This window comes from Anolis carolinensis, chromosome X (assembly GCF_035594765.1).
Source record: "Anolis carolinensis isolate JA03-04 chromosome X, rAnoCar3.1.pri, whole genome shotgun sequence".
Classification (NCBI taxonomy): domain Eukaryota; kingdom Metazoa; phylum Chordata; class Lepidosauria; order Squamata; family Dactyloidae; genus Anolis; species Anolis carolinensis.
Genome location: NC_085847.1, coordinates 9,439,816 through 9,459,720, shown reverse-complemented (window position 1 = coordinate 9,459,720; position 19,905 = coordinate 9,439,816). Strand labels below are relative to the sequence as shown.

Sequence of the window (19,905 nt, the reverse complement as noted above, 5' to 3'; positions counted from 1 at the left end):
TGTCTTATAAAATCCAGATTATCTGCATTGACTTGGATTATATGGCAGTATAGACTCATACAATCCAGTTCAAATCAGATATGGATTATATTGTGCTTTGGTAATCTGGATTATATGGCAGTGTAGATCCAGCCAGTGTCAGTCCCATCCAGGCCTCAAACTAGTTCTCTGGAATCATCTGCACAGCAAAACCACTTTCTTCAATACTGTTTTGAAACTCATTGAAGTGGTCAGTGTAGATATGTGCATAACAACTGCCAAACAAAAATGGCAGGACGTATTTTTCTGACCAACTAAAAGCAAGATGGCTTTTTGAGGTTTAATTGGATGTTTACATCTGTCCAATGTGCACCTGACATACATTCCATAAGTGCAGCTTGGAGTCCCCCCATGGATACTGATGCCTCATGCGAGTGTGAAATTGCTCAACTACCATGAGATCCTATATAGAAGTATCTTTAGAAGGACCTAGGAGTGTCATACCAGCCCCTCGAAGCGCTGCCCAGTGGTGTGACGTAACGATGTCACAGAGAAGCATGGGGTCAGAAGCAACAAGCCTATGCCAAAGAGGTCAACAACGTTTGCTGTCCAAGGTGGGTACGTTTCTCTTAACAGCAAAAGCCCTGTTAAATTGGCACAAAAATCCCCTCCACATTCCTCTCAATCTTAGGCTGGATCTACATCAGATTATCTACTTTGAACTGGATTATATGTCTACGCTGCCAGATAATCTGAGATAAACAGATAATAATTTTGGATCAGATCCTGGGATATAGGGCAGTGTGGATCCAGCCTCAGGCCCTGGACTCTAAAATGTGGGATAAATACAAGGGGGAATATTCCAGACTCCTTGTCTTTCTGGTGCAAATAGACCCTATGGAAAGCTTACATTCATCCCAATCAGTTGAAAAAAAATGTGCTAGAGCGATGGAGGCAATCACATCCAGAACGCCAAACGTTCCACTCCCTGTTTGGAACCCTGGGAGGTGAAGGAAAGAGCCTTACCAGTTTGCCTTCCTTGCCATCCTTCCTGGGTCCATGGGCCTGGATATCTGTAGAAGAGGAACTGCTGCTGCCAGCTCTGTTCTCAAGGAGGCTTGGAGACAGCGAGTAGAAGGGTGGGCTGGGGCTGGGGGGCAGCCCTGAATCTGGGCTATCGAGCAGACCTTCCCGGTTCTTCTCCTTGAGGCTGTCTTCCATGCCTTGCAGCTGCAAGTGACCCACCATGACTGGTGGGGGGAGAGGCAAGGGCCGTGGTGGCCGGCGGGTGGGCGGAGGGGAACCCGGTGCATGCAGAGCGCGCCCTGCTCAGCCTCCTGGCAGGTCTGTGGTCCCTGTGAGAAAGAGAGAGTGGCCTCAGTCAGTGCAAGTGGATAGGACTTTGGGCTGAAAAGCAGTCCAAGAGATGATGGCTCGGTGGTGGAATAATCACATCCCAGAGTTGGAAGAGGGTCATCCAGTCCAACCCCCAAATGCCATGCAGGAAAACACCATCAAAGCACTCCTAACAGATGGCCATCCAGCATCTGCTTACAAACTTCCAGAGAGGGCAGAACAGGGACCTTTGTACAGAGGAAAGTGCAAGTTGTGAGTCTCCTTGTGGAGAGAAAAAGCAGGGTATAAATAAACATAATAATGCGTTGTTGAAGGCTTTCGTGGCCAGGTCATTGAGTTGCTGTGAGTTTTCTGGGCTGTATGGCCATGTTCCAGAAGCATTCTCTCCTGACATTTCTCCCACATCTATGGCAGGCATCTTCACAACCTCCGAGGATACCTGCCATAGATGTGGGCGAAACGTCAGGAGAGAAAACTCACAGCAACCCAACACAATAATAATAATAATAATAATAATAATAATAATAATAATAATAATACCAACATAATTTGGTGTTATCCTCTACATCGTTACATCTCTCTGCCTTACACTGATTGGAAAAGCTCCCTTTAGAATGATGTTTCTGAGAATACCCCAACAAATGGTCTAGGTAGGACAATGAGAGTAATAATCCAAAACATACTCTGGGTGCCCAGAGATGGGTAAATAGAGCATCAAACACCAACAAAAGAAATCGGAATGCTTGCCTAGCCACCTGCTTTTTCTGAATACCAGCAGGATGCTTGCCTTCCCATCGGGCTGCCTTCTTGCACAACCCAAATGATACACTACCCTCTATCCCATTATCTGATCCCAGATTATTATCTGATCCCAGATTATCCGGCAGTGTAGACCCATATAATCCAGTTCAAAGCAGATCACCTGGGATCAGGTCCTGGGATAGAGGGCAGTGTAGATACAGCCTCAGTCCTTTCACCTTTTTATAATGATGATAATAAATAAATAAATAATCTTTATTTATATTCTGCTTTTCTCCCTCACGGGACCCAAGGCAGACTACAACATATTAAAATCATGTAAACAACAATCCAAATACATCGATAATAAGTATAAAATATCATAATATAAACAATTTAAAACAACAATAATATATATTCACATTCTTGTGGCATCATGTCAAATTATATCGCACTTTGTTGCAGTCCATAAACATTATGGTGTTTCACTGCAAACAGTCCAGACATAAAGGGACTGCTTTACTTTTTGTACTAGTTCAGGCTTGGGCAAACTTCAGCCCTCCAGGTGTTTTGGACTTCAACTCCCACAATTCCTAACAGCCTATGCCTAAACTAGAACATATTGCTAATAGTACACCAAATATACAGTATTTACTCTGCCATATAATCCAGATTATCCAATTGGATTATCCACATAATCTGCTTTGATTATATGAGTCTCCACTGCCATATAATCCAGTTCGAAGCAGATAATCCGGATTGGAGATGGCAGTGTAGAAGGGGCTTTACTGGGGTTCCAGTCTTTCCCATTATAACTTGACCATCCATCCCCAAAATATTTGGAACCAGAAATGTTTGGGATTTGCTCCCTGTCCCAAGTTTTGGAATAAGGATCCTAGAGTTGGACAAGACCCCAAGGGCCACCTGGGGCTCGTTCACCCAGCCCTATAAACCAGAATATCAAGGCAGAGAATCCCACAAGATAGTCTTTGAACTGGGTTACCTGTGTCCACACTGCTATATATACATAATAAGGATCCTAGAGTTGGAAGAGACCCCAAGGGCCACCTAGGGCTCGTCCACACAGCCCTATAAGCCAGAATATCAAGGCAGAATCCCACAAGATCTTCTTTGAACTGGGCTACCTGTGTCCACACTGCCATATACAATAGAGTCTCACTTATCCAAGCTAAACAGGCCGGCAGAAGCTTGGATAAGTGAATATCTTGGATAATAAGGAGGGATGAAGGAAAAGTCTATTAAACATCAAATTAGGTTATGATTTTACAAATTAAGCACCAAAACATCATGTTGTACAACAAATTTGACAGAAAAAGTACAGTAGAGTCTCACTTATCCAAGCCTCGCTTATCCAAGCCTCTGGATAATCCAAGCCATTTTTGTAGTCACTGTTTTCAATATATCGAGATATTTTGGTGCTAAATTAGTAAATACAGTAATTACAACATAACATTACTGCATATTGAACTACTTTTTCTGTCAAATTTGTTGTATAACACGATGTTTTGGTGCTTAATTTGTAAAATCGTAACCTAATTTGATGTTTCATAGGCTTTTCCTTAATCCCTCCTTATTATCCAAGATATTCGCTTATCCGAGCTTCTGCCGGCCCGTTTAGCTTGGATAAGTGAGACTCTACTGTAGTTCAATACGCAGTCATGTTATGTTGTAACGACTGTATTTACGAATTTAGCACCAAAATATCACGATATATTGAAAACATTGGCGACAAAAATGGCTTGGATTATCCAGAAGCTTGGCTAAGCGAGGCTTGGATAAGTGAGACTCTACTGTATATATAATAAGGATCCTAGAGTTGGAAGAGACCCCAAGGGCCACCTAGGGCCCTTCCACATCTGATTTATTCAGCTGTGTGGAAGGGCCTTAATCCAACCCCCTTCTGCAAGGCGTAAAAAGCACAATCCAAGCCCTCCCGACAGATAGCCATGCAGCCTCCACAAAGAAGGCGACTCCCTGGCAGTTCAGGTGGGAGCTGCTTTCCATGGCTCCCTTGTGTGCAGCGGGGAAGCAGCCTGCTAGCACTAACTTGGGACTCCTTTCAGATATGGAAACATGGCTCTCCCTTCTCTCTGCCCCCAGCCTCCACCCCACCCCCCAAGCGTCTCGAATCCCATTCCTTCCCGCTCTAAACAAGCGACCCAGCCCCCAAAACAAGACAATCCCCCCGGCAACCCATTTACGTCGCTGTTGGGGTTCCTCGGAGGCGTCCGGACGGGGCGGCCAGGGCCAGGCAACTGACTGGGCGTCCAGAGGGGGAAAGGGGGGTTTCTCCCTCCGGTCGGGCCCGCCCCTCTCCCGGAGACCGCCCCGCCTTCTCTCCCTCCTCCCTGCCCTCTTCCCCTCCTTCTCTGGGCCCACGAAGCTGCTTGGAGAAGACAGGCTGCCCCACAGTTACAGGCGCCCCACTTACAAACGACACTCCGAGTGAAGAAGGGCACTCAGCGCCCTGTCCACACAGCCACAGAACCCAGAAGATCCAGGCAGAAAATCCCACCAGATCTGCTTTATCTGAGTCCACACTGCCACCTATCCCAGTTCAATACAAATAAGGTGGGAAGGGAGAGGAATCTTCCCCTAGGAAGGAAGGGAAATCTACTCTTGGAAAAGTTATTATCATGGGGAAATGCCCTGAAAAATCTCTCCAGCTACTACAAAGATAACCAACCACCTGAAGCCTGACCCTGCCAAGACACAAGTGTGTGCTAATTATTATTATTACTATTATTATTATTATTATTATTTTATTATGACACAGCAAACAAGATAGACATGCTGGATTTCGTATCACAAAATCACAAGTCGAACCCTTCCCAAGTGTCTAGGACTGTGTGGTGTATTATTATTATTATTATTATTATTATTATTATTATTATTATTATTATTATTTTATTATGACACAGCAAACAAGATAGACATGCTGGATTTCGTATCACAAAATCACAAGTCAAACACTTCCCAAGTGTCTAGGACTGTGTGATGTATTATTATTTTTATTATTATTATTTTATTATGTCACAGCAAACAAGATAGATATGCTGGATTTCATATCACAAAATCACAAGTCGAACACTTCCCAAGTGTCTAGGACTGTGTGATGTATTTTCGGATTATGCGCGCAGATCCCAGTAGGGTGGCCTTTTGCAGTTGGCAGATCGTGATTTTGTCAATGTCTATTGCCAACCTAGCAGTTTGAAAACATGCAAATGTGAGTAGATCAATAGGTACCGCTCCGGCGGGAAGGTAACAGCGCTCCATGCAGTCATGCCAATGGCCACATGACCTTGGAGGTGTCTACGGACAACGCCAGCTCTTCGGCTTGGAAATGGAGATGAGCACCAACCCCCAGAGTCAGATATGACTGGACTTAACGTCAGGGGAAAACCTTTACCTTTACCTATTGTTTCCAAATGCCGGCTGAGATCTTTTGGCACGGCACCCAGTGTGCCCATCACCACCGGGACCACATGAACTGGTTTCTGCCAGAGTCTTTGAAGTTCAATCTTGAGGTCCTGATAGTGGCTGAGTTTTTCCTGTTGTTTTTCATCAATGTGACTGTCACCTGGGGTGGCAACATCAATGATCCAAACCTTTTTCTTTTCCACAACTGTGATGTCTGGTGTGTTCCAGAAAAATAATAATAATAATAATAATAATAATAATAATAATAATTCATTTATTATTATAATAAACGAAATCCAGCATATCTATCTTGTTTGCTGTGTCATAATAAAATAATAATAAGGAGCATCAGAGGTGGAGGATATTGCACATGTACTGTTCAGCTGTGAATTGTATAAGAAAGAGAGAGACCAATGCCTCGGGCCATACATTATTCACAAAACACACTGGGACCCACATATTAAAACTTCACTTTTGTTGGCCGGCCAGAATCCTAAAATAGAATCATAGAATCATAGAATTCACACAAAATAAGAATAACACAAAAAACAGCCCTTTTCCTATTCAAAGCAACACAGCTGAGAATTGAATATTTGGAATCTATTGGGGGTAAATTGTAAAGGCAATGCAGATATTTGACCTGAATGGGATCTTGTTAACTTCTTTTGTACCGCGGGTTGTATGTGTATGTATGTCTATGTGTTAAATGTTTTGATACGGCCGATGGGCTAATCAATAAACGTGATTGATTAAAGATTTAAAATTTGAAATAATGAGACTTTATGTTCTACCCTATCTCCCCAAGAGGACTCAGGGCAGATTCCAGCAGACAAAAAAGGCAAACATTCAATGCCCCAATACAATAACAAATACAAACATAATCGCGCAAAATAACCCAAAGCAAGTTATAACATAAATACATAAATAAATCACAGAGGCAGTAATTGAAGCGAAATCTTCCCAACAGAGGAAACACCACAGGGATGTCTATATGTGTATGTGTATATGTATATTTCTGTGCATGTATATATATAGGTGTGTGTGTATATATTATATGTATATGTGTATCTGTGTATGTATATATGTGTGTGTGTGTGTGTGAATGGATGCACGTGTGTATCCCAACATACTGTTTGGAAAGCTCTGGTGTATATGTGTATGTATATGTGTGTGTGTGTAATAATAATAATAATAATAATCATCATCATCATCATCATCATCATCATCATCATCATCATCATCATCATCATCATCTTTATTTCTAGACTGCCCTCTCTCCCCAGGGGACTCATGTATCTGTGTATGTATGTGTGCCTATATTGATGTATGTGTATATGTATATGTGTGTATATGTATCTGTGTATGTACCTGTGTATGTGTATATATATATGTGTGTGTGTGTATACTTGTGTGTATCCCAACATACTGTTTGGAAAGCTTCTGATGTTTCGCCCACATCTAGGGCAGGCATCCTCAGTGGTTGTGAGGTATATTGGAAAACTAAGCAAGGGCCACTCTTTCAACCCTCTGACCCACATTTCCAGCTCTTCCCTGCCCCCAAGGAAGCTTGGTCCCCATTTCAGATGTTGTTAAAAGGGGCCTAGTTGCCAGTAAAAGTGTGCTTGATGACATTTATTGAAGTTCAGGTCAAAGCCAAGGCCACCATGCCCCCTTCCCGCCCTTTGCTGCAATGAAGTGCCTTACACAAATTAACTCGGGGGTGATTTGTATGCAGGGAGTGGTGCCGAAAAGTTTGGCAGATTTATAAATGTCAAAGAGCCAGCAGGCAGCCCACACAATATCCTCAGTGAATTATGACTACTGACCCCGCATGTCAGGATTTTACGGTTGCTACTGTAAGGGGTCTAAAATTCCCACAAAGTACCCGATCCCATCTGAGCTTGCAAGCTAAGCAGGATCAGGCCTGTTTAGAACTTGGGTGGGGGGGGATCACCAATGAATGCCAGATGCTGTAGGCTGTATTTCAGAGAAAGGAACTAGTGTCCCTTGGCCCTTCGAAACTCATGGGACCACCATCAGTTGACAGGTGACTGGAAGGTATGCACACATACGTACACTGCACAGCTATTTCATCCTGCAACAGGTCAACAAAAATCCCAAGGGATTTCAATGGTTAGAGGGGAAGATCAAATCTTGTCACATGTGAGGTCTTTGGGATTTGTGAGTCATGAAAGATCAGTCCATCTCATCCAATTTCTTGTTTCTCAAAGCAGCCTACCAGATCCAGAGAATATATAGAACCATAGAATCAGAAGAGGTTACAAGGGCCATCTAGTTCAACCCCTGTCCTCGGGGATAAAAGTATATAAAATAGGTATAAAAAACCATCATTTCCTGATAACAAACCAGTAAGGCTTGCTAAACAGGAAGATTTTCCTTTTTATGAAGCTGAAGCATCTTCTGCAAAGTCCACTGTAAACCTTGCACAACAGATTCATGTAAATGCCTAAAACAGACACTAGGTGGCATTCAGAAAACTTTTTACTGTTGCCAAATTTTTGGGGATCCGAACATGGAGAAAAGGGGACCCCATTTGGGGTCAGGACCCACAGTTGAAGAAGCAGTGGTCAGTTCTATATATGGCAACTTTGCAAGCTAAAGAAATGCTGCACAAACTGTGTCTAACATGATGTCCAGCCTTTAACTCTGGATTCACACAACCATGTCCTGCTTATGTTTTTAGTTCCTGGCGCCTTCTCCATTGCCAGTGGAAGTATGTAGGGGGTATGCCAATCTGTGCCAACTAAGGCTATTTCAGTCATTAAATCTACATTTTCTTGGCAAGTCACTTGGTTTCCTCCACACATCATCCTATGTGGGAATTCTGCATGAAACCAAGAGGTGTGTGTGGCAGAAGTCGCCAAATCCTCAATGATCCATCACTGTTACAGACCGCTACATAGACTAACCCACTCCAGCTGCAAGCCCCGGTAGCTGCAATTAAAATGTGTGAAATGTTTGACAAATAGCCACTCTGAGAATTCTCTCCAGCTTTCATCAAGCTACATCTCTGCAAACACTTGCCTTCTGCTGCTGCCAGCAGAGCAAGTATTTCAGAAAAAAATAGAATAAAAAAATCCTGAAGTTTCTCTGCACTTGGAATGGGAGTCTGGTAGTAACGGGAAGAGAGGCAAAGAAGAAATGTGACAAACGCCCCCTCTTTCTTTGAGACGCTTTTGGAAATCTCGGTGGCTGCCAGTTCTCGCAATTCATTCAGGCAGCTGGTAGTCTTACTTGGGCCATCCAGGATCAACAAACGGCATGTTTTCATATCCTCAGCTGGGCCTGTATCATTACTGTCACAACTTAACACCCACGCAGAGAATGGCCTCCTTGAGATGGCTGCCACTGAGGAAGGGTGATGAGTGACAAAGAGCAAACCCTCCTGGTTTGTGGAGAAAAGGGCAATTAATATCGCTCTTTCAGTGGCAGTTAATTTTCTGAAGGAGTAAGTTTAAAAATGCACCCTTCTCAAGTGGGGGCTGAAAATCAGAAATGACCTCGAGATCTGTTCTTGGAAGACTTTCAAGAACTCAAAATAGGTAAAATCTTGCATTGAACTCTTTTTGTTTTTAAAAGCTTGACTAGTTTTTACTTGCTTGGAATGCACTATTATTGAAACAGTAACGGTGTCTTGACACTGATTTGTTTCCGCTTGCGAATGAAGGACCGCAACAGCTGCACCGTCCCTATAACTTTTGGGTGCCATGCTTGCAAAATGATGTTGCACTTAAGTCAGCATGAAGAATCTGCAGTACTGCCGATTTATGGTAAAAAATTCCTGTGGAAGGTGAATGGTGGATATATCAACCCAGAAACATAGGTGTGACAGGAGTATCTGATGCTGTGGTGTGTCCGTCTGTTGTGGAAAGGACAAAGCCAGGAAAAAATTGCACTCAGGTTGAGGGTCTAATTTTTGAGGAAGCTACTAAAACCTTGATTCCTTGGAGTCAAAACCTGATGTCTCTAGCTGGGTCCCAAATGCTTCTGGATTGTGAGAGACGTATACACCTTGGGAAGGTCTCAGGATGATGGCCCCGAACCATCCACTCCAGGGTGCAACGGATTTATAGCCTGCTTCCAGCTGCAGCTGTGCAAACGTCTATTTCCCTAGGTTTGCAGAGGCTTTAGACGGAGAGAGCCACAAAGACACTGCCCTCTTTGTGAGTGCAAGACTCTGACGAACCCTCCCATTCAGCGTAGCAAAACAAACTGGTGAAAATATGGCCTATCTGGCACCAAAACATAGCAGCACCCCCTCTAAAAAGGAGCATTACTTTCACACCCATTTTTTATTAAACCAGCCTCAGTAGTTTTAGGACACCAGTCTCAGTCCTGTCAATCGATGGTGTTTTGGAAGATTTAAATACTAGTAAAGGGGTGGTGATGCTATACCTACAGGACTGGCCTAAGCTTAAGGCAAAGTGAGAGAGCCCAGATTAAAATACATGGTACCTAAAGTGAGGGAAGCTAATTTTGGCAGGAAATCCCACAAACACCCTTCCCATCTTAATGCAGCAACCAGAGAGAATATACTACCAATATGTTGCCCTTTGGTGACATGTAAAATCAGCGTCTGAGGCTCACTCCGGTGAATGGTAGGATTGGCTCTGTACAACCAGATACTATATATTTTTGTGAGCCCTCTCCTACACACGATTTCAGCATTCTTTCCCTCGAGAAAAAAGGTGGGCCAGCAAAGAGCATATGGCTGCCACTGATTAGGCAAGTAAATATTCCTGTAAAATGCTTTCTAAAAAATCCTCCAGCGCTTTTAAAACATTCAATAGCAACTTTCAAGGGAGCTTCAAGTTTGCGTTCAGCTGCTCACATAGGACTGCTCAGTTTTGTTTCAGCAAAGCCAAAGCCTCGGGAGCTTTCAATGCATTTCCTGTGACCAAACCATAATTATGCTATATAATTATATAGGAATATTGTTATAATTAGTAATATCAATAAATAGGCTGCACTGGTAGAACTTTAATGCAGTGCTAATTAGAAATATTCGGAATGCCCCTGCTCCCCCTGAGATGGTTTCTCGGCTGTCTTGTTTGTACTGCCTGATTCATCACCCCACACAAGCCTGTGTTTCCGACTTCTGTTTTTCTAGCCTACTTAGTTTTGTGACAAGCAAAAGGAAAATATCGCAGTGGGAAGGAAACTCCTCTGCTCCAGATGCTCGAAGAAAAACAAGTGAAAGAAGGAACATGCCAGAAACGACTCTAACACATTCCAGTATCTTCTTGTACACTCTACTGGAGAGAGATATAAAGTCATCTAGAGCTAGCCAAGGATCCACATGGGCTTGTAAACTGTTGTTTGCTCCCTTGCCCTTGCTGAGTAAGAATAATCAACTGGCAGTTTTTGTATAAAAAAGAGGGGGGGGGGAGAAGAAAAATAGCTTTTATGAGTTGAATGAGAATTAATTATTTCCTTCTTTTTAATTAGGGCTCTACCAGGTAAACAATTTGCTGGTTTGAGTTCCAATAAAGAAACATTTGGCCTCCAATCAAATCGCCACTAACCTCAAAGTAAGCCTCGCTGAACCCAATGGAACTTACTTTCTATTATTAATATTTGTATTACGAAATAAAGGAAGACAAGCTATAAAGAATAAAAACAATACCAAAAAGTAAATTTTCATAATATAGAAAATTAAAACTACTATATCAAACAGAACTAAATCTAAAACAATCCCCCTAAGATAAAACATAAGTACACTAATAAACACACCAATACTGGAACTATTCTACAAATAGTATAGATCCATCAAGCTATGTAGGAACCTTTGTAGAACAAACATACGTACATATTTTCACACACACAGATAGATAGATAGATTTTCCTACTCCTTTCAGATGACACTGTATAGCCACATTTCTACTTTGAATCCACAGAGAGAATAAAAATAAACAGTTGATTCATGCAATTTATCCAATTGACTAAAGTGCACATTCAGTCACAAAACCTGCAGGACAATGTAAAGATAAACTGCACAACCATAAAGATATGCATCATCTTCAAAACATTTTTAAAAAACCAAAAAACAGTGTGCTCTGCACTACAGAAATAGTGGCTATAAGCATATGCACATTTATGCCACGGTAGTAGTTGGATAAATTGATTTGTGATTAAAATCCATACAATTATTAAATTAAAAAACAAAACAAAACAAAACTGGGTGACAGTCCCGTTGGTGCTCAGAACTCAGAATATTGATCTGAACCATGGATAGCCTCCCCTTCCACTTCCAGGGAATGGCTCCACATTCCGCATCTGCAATTGACATTTTCTGAGGTCTATGGACTTTTAATAGTTCTACTATTAGGCCCAGATGTCATCTTGCCTGCCAGCATGCATGTATGAGCTGTGATCTCAAATGCACACTCTAGCAACAGGAAGCTCTGGTGCAAACTGCAGCCACAGGTCTCATAAATAAAGGGAAGGGAAGGTGTTTAACAGGAAAAAATGTATTTATCTTGGAAAACCCTTCTCTAATTTGGTTGTAGATAAGAAAAGTCCATTCTACAATTTAAGATGTCGTTGGACTGCAACTTCCACCAGCCCTAGTCAGTGGCAAGGAATGATGTGTCACAGCCCAGCAACACCCGGAAAACCTTTAAGGAAGGCCTGGATCTAAGGGGGTATTTAATTAACTTGGAATAACCAATGTTATTCTGAATTGATTAATTTTTATTGGGGGTATCATTTGGACGCTCCTGTTAAAACCTAGACAGGTCCCGGAATATGGGCCTGTCTGGATGAGCCCTAAAATAATCCAGTTCAAATCAAATAATGTGGATTTTCTGCTTTGATAACCTGGATTATCCGGCAGTGTACAAGGGGTCTTCTCTGAAGGTTTCTGATGAGAGGCTGGATGGCCGTCTGTCAGGAGGGCTTGGATTTTGTGTTTCTTCCTAGCAGAATGGAGTGGGACTGGATGGTCCTTGGGGTCCTAATGTTTAGATGGGATCATCTATTCCAATCCCATTCCTCATGCCTTTTTGGATCCCCATCACCCTCCCAGCAATTTCTTAAAACCCAATTCTGATGGCAAAGAGCAAAGAGTGTGATTTCCTGAAAGTCAATGAATGTAGGCCACCACAATCCTGTCAGCACATGCTGGGAGTACATCATGTTGCACCCGGTGGGCCTCGCACCCAAGGAAAGATGCCTAAGCAAGGGCTGGAAGAGACGGAAAGGCAAACAGTAATGTGGAGGCCCTTAGCCAGAATCTTTATTCTTCTAAAGAAACTGGTAGGCTATTACTCTGCTAAAAAATTAAAAACACTCTTCATGTCATAAAAGTGATGATATAAAAGGGCTCATCAGCAAAAATATAAATGACGGGTGTGCATAACATTGGCCTTTGTGCTGTTCAAATTCCCTTCTTGCCACCAACATCCCACATGGGGAGTTTCTTTAAGCATCAAAGGGACCAGCGTCCGCGGTTTGCCTCCTGTTTGCTTCCCACAAAGCCATTTACTAGTTGTTTCCATGAATCCAGTTGCAAAACACACCTTTGTGCAGTACATAGCATATATTCAGCAACGAGGAGCCAAGTGTTCCAAAATGCTTGGAGCTAAAAATTATTCGGATTTGCCCTTTATACACCCACCTCTTAAATCCCGGAGGCTGTTTTTTTTATAATTTTTCCTCCCATTTCCCCTCCTCTCTCATTTTCTTCTTCTATTTAATGAAAACAAGTTCACAAGAAGAAGCACTGTATTTTTCCCCTTTGAAGAATTTTCTATTATTCCCTCTGGGGAGGAAGAGCATTTCCATGATGGATACAGTCAGAGTTTCATTGCTTTATTTCTGTCATTTGTTCCTGAGCCTTATACAGGAAAGTGCTATACACTGCCTCCAATCCAAAGCTTTCCACGCACGCGCCAGGATATGTATGCATATTGCCATATCTCTTTCAATCAGAGGAGATACTTGTGTTCAATAGAATATATGCAAAGAACATCTCAATGAGCCTATAGGATTCACAACAAGTGGGTATGGTGGTAGAGAGAAGTTTAGGTGGCAAAAAATACAAGTTTACAGGTTACACTGAAACAGAACAATTTAAAACTGCTGCAGATAGTGAGATCCGAGCCGTGGAAATGGAAACCTGAAGCAGCGGTGCCAACTGTACCAATATAATATTTTGCCCCGGGGGCACAGCCTATCCTCAACAACAACACCATGGCATTCCTTCCTTGGCTTTCCATCCACCGATAACTTAATATCTTATTTCCATTGTGCATGCTCAATGTTCACTGTGTTGTTTCAAGTCCGTATAATTGAGAGTTGTGTGTGTCTCTTTTAGTATTTGAAAACCTTAGGTTTCCCTGAGCCTGTGGATAGCATCCTCTTGGCTACATTAGGGAGAAATAAGAGTGAATATATGTCTGTCATCTAGATTAATATTGTTTTTTCCAGCCTTCCCAACCTAGCATCAAATCCGAATAGGAGGGGAGTTGTAATCCAACAGGTAACATATAAGGGGGGGGGTGTCTTTGACTGGCGGAGGTGCCCCAGATTCGCAGATTGAGAAGCAACTTTCCCATCAACTTATAGCTGATCTTTTAGAAAACCAAAAACTGGAGATGCCAAGGATAGCTCACTGGTTCCTCTTATGTTCAGAGGCTGTGTATGTCTGAGTACCAGATGCTGATAACAAACAACAGCGGAAGCTTGCTGTCTTTATACCCAGCCTTTGAACTTGCCAGACGCATCCGGATGGATTGTATAGTTGGAAACAGCTGGATTGTATGAACTTCAGGTCAGAATGTACAGAACTGATGTATAGTTTTCAATCACACTTGCTAGAAGCACCTTGCAGTCTCCAATCTGTGCTGGAACTGGGAACCATCTTAAATTTGGGGAGTAAGTCAGAATGCGATTCCATTTCAAATAAACATATATAAAATCAAGTTACGCACCAGTTTCCAGAGAAGATTGTGGTTGAACTCAACATCCTCTCTTCTTGTTTCACATATCTCTGAAATCCAGTTTTGGACCCAAACCACTTCCATGTCTCCCGTGTACACATACAAGGTTTTCCAAGCCAAGGGATAACAAAAGAGAATTCTTGCAGGCAAAGTAAAATGGGCAGGGTGCCACCGTGCAGGCATTCGCCTCCAAACCACAAATAAATAATTTCTAGTTCTGCTGCTTCAGCTTTTTGGATTTTTTGGTTATGTGTTTCTTAAAGCAATTGAAAAAGAGATGTAGAACAAGTGAGACTTTTTCAAGAGTCAGGAATCTCAGCGTCTATGATGTATAAACCAATTTACAGCATGGGCAATCAACCAGTACAGGCAATACCCGGGTTACAAACATCCGACTTACAAATGACTCATAGTTACAAACAGGGGTGGGACAACACGAAGTGAGAGGAATCTACCCCTAGGAAAGGAAATTCACTTCTGAAAGAGTTATCATGGGGAAAAGATGCAAGAACAAGCAATATGCTTCAAAGGGTACAAGAAGGCATTTGCTATCCAGATTTGTACCTGTATTTAATCTTCTTAACTCAAGTAAAATGGGCATCTTATTAGTTACTTTGTTTTCAAAGTTTATTTTTTCCATCTAAAGAGCTTAGAGGAAAACACAGGAAGTTTGGTATTAATACTGTTTTGGCTCTTCGCTTTCGGTTCATGTGGCTCAAGTGTTTTTGTTTCATGGGTTTTTTTTCCTTCTCCCACCTTTTTTTTGCTTCTTTCCAAAACAGCAGTTTCCACACAGCGGCACATAGCCTTCTCTCATAACAAGCCGGCACAGCCTCTTAGTCAAACAGACTTTTGTGTTTAGTATGCAAAGTCAAACCAATGGCAAATATTATTACTGTATCAGCTTTGGTACCTGTGAAGCTTTGGCCTTCTGTCTCATTCTAGCAGAGAAACCTCTCTGGAGCTAGATATTCTCATTTTTGTTTTGTTTTTTCTTTTCTTTTCAGGGGGAGAGCCATTGTTTTCAATGGGTACACGTCTTACACTCCATCCAGATCTAGAAAAACAGGAAAATGTAAATCTATGATTAATAATTCCTACTTGCTGCTTGAAACCTGGAGCACTTGAGCCAGCACCGAGAGTGTGAAATGTTCAGATAGTGGCCTTAAAGCAACCTGTTCAGCCTGTTCATGGCTCAATCATATGGAATCATGGGAGTTGTAATTCTACAAGGTCTTTAGCCTTCTCTGCCAAAGAGTGCTGGTGCCTCAGCAAACTACAACTTCCATAATTCTACAGCATAGAGCCACGGCAGTTAAATTATCATCAAACTGCACTAATTCTAGAGCCAATCCTAGTCGGATTTCTACTGTGAGATTATAGTAAGTATACCAAAAAGAAGATGATCTCTCTTTCCACTGACATATTCAGGTCTCTTTCTCTCCCTCTTTTTTGGTTTCCAGACAAGGGCAGTTCTAGTATTTGCATTTACTCAAACTGTTTTCTCCTACCCTGTTTTGATGCAGTCATCCAAACACAGGCATTTCGGGTTACGTTCTGTCTCGGCATTATTTGTTTTCCAGAATGGCACCTGAAAATACTGACAGAACGTCTTGTGCCGCCTTCGTGCTAGGATGCAAAGGGATAGGTTCCTACCTCTCAAAATGAATTGCAACTGAACATACTTCAGCACACTTTTTATTCAAAATTGCCATTACGCTCACAGGAACTGAAACAATTAGTTTTAGTAAACCTTTTGTGACCACCCAAGATGTTTTCCAAAATATGTCCAGCCTTCACTGAGGTAGTTGCCTCAGGCTGCATCTACACTAGTTGCTTAATCCAGGGTCAGTCCAGAGCATTATGTTCTGGTCCGGCCACAGATTGACCATGATGGTAGCCATACATAAGCCTCCTGTCAGGCCGGGACCACATCAAGTCCCCAATCTTCCAGACGCTTTTCCCCCACTTCCTTCCCGCCAGTGGGATAATGTCCTAAGAGCCATCTCATTCTCAGTTCTTGAAGTTGAAGGACACTGCTCCAGACTCCTCTGCAAGACACAAAAACTACTACGCACTTTGCTAACACACCAGCAGTAACAAATGTGCATACTCAATAGAGGAAGGTCAAACTATATGCCTGAGTTCCCCGTCCACCTGCCTCAACGCCCACTTTCCTTTCCTATTCTTTCTGCACTGCTATCGGATCCCATTACTTTTAGGACAGATCAATGTATATACATATGAATGTATACTGACAGACCAGACCCACTGCCCCCTTTTGCTCAACACATATCTTCTCTCCTTCCACTTAAAAAAGTCAAATAGTCTCAGATGAGACCACCAGTCCATGTCAGTATCATCCCCAAAGTTTCAGACAGAAACCTATCCCAGTCCAACATGGAGTTGCTGGGGACTGACCTCAGGGATTATTGCATGCAAAACATTTACCACCAAATAGTTTTGGCTAGAATAAAGGATGCACATTTTGTAAAAAGGTTGCACGTTATGCTTTTGGCACCAAACTCTCTATCCACCTTCTTCATCTGGTCTCCTCTCTAATATCCAAGTTCTTAATAGGTTAACAGCTCCCATCAAAAAGAATCTGGCCAAACAACGTGCACTCTTTGTTTTGTTAAAATATCTTTTATAGCCCAACAGTGAGAGGCAAAGAAGGAGGCACTATTTACTATGGGAGAATTTTTTTTCTTTTTCCACCAAATTCTTTCCAGTCGTCTTTTAATTTTTTTCTGTTTTTACAAGTTTGCATAGTACAGTAACGTACAGAAATCCAAGTAAAAAGCATCAGTTTAATGAACACGCTAGGCTACTGTGAAGTGAATGATTGGTTTAACAGCCAGGCACTTAGAGATATAATTGGGCTGCATTCAAGAGCAAATTAAAACAGCATGTGTACCCAAGTCCCCAAGACTGCAGTGGGTGCTGCTGAGAACACATCTGGATTTTTTTTTCCAAATTGCAGCGTTACTAACAGAACTGTGTGATATTACTAATCACTTTCAAGGAGGAGAATGGACCGGCATTAGATATGCTTGCAAAAAGCAATGCCCTTCAATTGATCCATTTGGAGATAAAAACATTTATTACATTTTGGTTCACACCTACCCCATTCAAAGAACTGCAAATGACAGGTACAACTCTGTTTTGAAAATCTTTACATACAATAAGTATGTAAGATAGATTAAGATATACGAAACAAGAGATGCCCCAGTGCGCATCATAGCTAAATGGGCAGCCAGATCCATATGTCTGTAGCCAAGTGGCCCATCCACCTATTGTTTGGTATTGCTTTTACATGATTTCTTGGGTTGTTTACTTGGGATACAAACCTCCAAGGTTGTGTGTTTCAGGTCGGTGAGCCGAGAGCTCTCCTACAAAATATGTTTTGTTGCAGCTTTAGCCAATGGGCTCTCTGTGGCCTCTTGTCAATGGACTTGGGGAAAGTGACACAGCAGGCTTTTCAAAGTTGGTATTTTCTTAGCTGGGCTGCCCTTTAGGATGAATAGACCACTGTAACCCGTTGAAGGGGAGCATTGTTACTTAGGCAGCATGGCCATGTGAAATTATGAGAAAGCACAGGCCCATCTCGATGGATCGCAGAGCTGAATGGCAAAGGATCGTGGAAAGCAAGTCTTTATTGTGCCGAAACAGCAGGAGGAGTTGGCATTGTTGCGCACTTGCTGAGGCTCACATCATCACATTAGGGCGGCACCTGAAGTCTATGGACATTCTCCTAGCAATCTCACTTTAAGCAGGAATGTGATAAACTATAACAGTTACAGAGGAGAACCACACCAATATCGAGGACTCCTGAAAGCCAAGTCCTTTGAGGAAAGGCATGATGGATACACTTAGCTTGGAGAAAAGCTATGATAGTCATATTCAAATACAATATTGACAGCAGTATTTTGACTTGCTCAAGCAATACTCTGATGCCCAATCTTTGACTACCGTGGAAGGTAGTCAGCTCTCTTTTCATCAAACTGTTAAAGCAGAAGTTGGATACCTGCCTATCAGGGATTCTTTAGCAATGAATTTCCTGCATCAGCTGGGCATTGGAACACAAGAAAATGGTACTACTGTATATGATTATATGATTCTATCTGCATCCTTAGGTGTGATGGTGAATAATCTCCTATGGGTGCTATTGACATATTATAAAATTCGAGCACAAGTCCAACTTGAATCTGTTTTGATAGTGGGAAGGTGGATACGGAAATAAGAAAAGTGCTGATCTACTCCATCAGAAGTTCTCTTATATCTTTTACAAGGAACAAATTTGATCAAAAGCAGTTTCTTTATATTTATGCTTTGTTTTGGTTTAGAGTTAGACCTGAAAGCCATTAAGGGGATGATACAGCCTGAGCAAACAGAATTCCAAGGGGAACCAGGCTGCCTTCATTCAACAAAGAGCTCATTGGTTGAAGCACAGCACTGAAACACTGTCTCCTGAACACATCTGTGGCTCAACCCTGTGGCCAACTACAGCATATATATTATGTTCAAGAGCCTGAAAGTAAAGCTCGGCTCCTTTTCGTCAGTCTTGGGAGTTGAAAGGCTCTGAAGTCTGCTGGCGGTGGCGTGCTTTTAAGTCTTAATACATAGCTGGCAGTGCCAAGCTCTCAAAACTTCAAAGCTAGTCACTCCCTAGCCTCATAAACCAATTCTTGGTGCTGAAATGTCATACTGAACCACCCCAGAGGAAGGAAAATTGCAGGGAGGGGAACTTCTATTTTCTTTTACAACTTTTTTTTTTATTAAAGTCTGTCTTACATGAGGTGACCCTGGGAACATTTCAGGACAGTTTGGATTCCTAAGATCTCCTCATAGCTTGTAAATCAATCCGGGGAAATGTCCTGGGGAATTTGCTACTGTTTTGAAGCTGAACAAAAGCATGGAACGAACAGTCTAGTAGTTGGTTAGATCTACATTTCAAAGCAAACCAACTGAATCCATCTCTCTGTATACTTATGTGTGAGCTTAGAAAAAGTTATTTTTTTTCATAGACATGCTGACTGTGGGAGTGTTGGGATCTGTAGTGAAAATTAACTGTTTGACATTCTTAGGAATGTGCCTACCAGAATAGAGTTATCCTTTGGATTTTGCATTTTTAGTTAAAGGAATGCATCATCGGGTGACTAAAAAAAATCATGTTTTGGGATCAAATGTATTAAAAAATGCGTAGTTAGAAAGCAATCTTCTGATACATCATATTGTCCCTTTTGAGGTATATATACATATGGGTTCACAATGGTCTCTAGGTGTAGGTGAACTGCAACTCCCATTGTCTCAGGTCAATCCCCCTCCAAAACCCACCAGTATGTAAAGTTGTTTTTGTTGGGTCTGTGTGCCAAGTTTGGTCCAGTTTCATCATCAGTACTCTCTGGATGTAGATGGACTGCAACTC

The 19,905-nt window shown here is 42.0% G+C and overlaps 1 protein-coding gene across 4 annotated transcripts in view; it reads right to left on the bottom strand.

Moving 5' to 3' along the window:
• rflna (refilin A) overlaps positions 1-19,905 on the bottom strand; it is a 53,287-nt gene that overhangs the window by 11,646 nt on the left and 21,736 nt on the right. For 2 of the 4 annotated variants that reach the window (XM_008113672.3, XM_016994739.2), the window contains exons 5-6: positions 15,391-15,534; positions 1,006-1,334 (exon numbers count right to left, since the gene is read on the bottom strand). In XM_008113672.3, the coding sequence (XP_008111879.1) occupies positions 1,006-1,227 (222 nt within the window). In that variant the 5' untranslated portion in view covers positions 1,228-1,334; positions 15,391-15,534. Of the gene's footprint in view, positions 1-1,005; positions 1,335-4,295; positions 4,387-15,390; positions 15,535-19,905 lie in introns of those variants that run through there. The other 2 variants (XM_003222736.4, XM_008113673.3) reach the window with 2 other exon arrangements.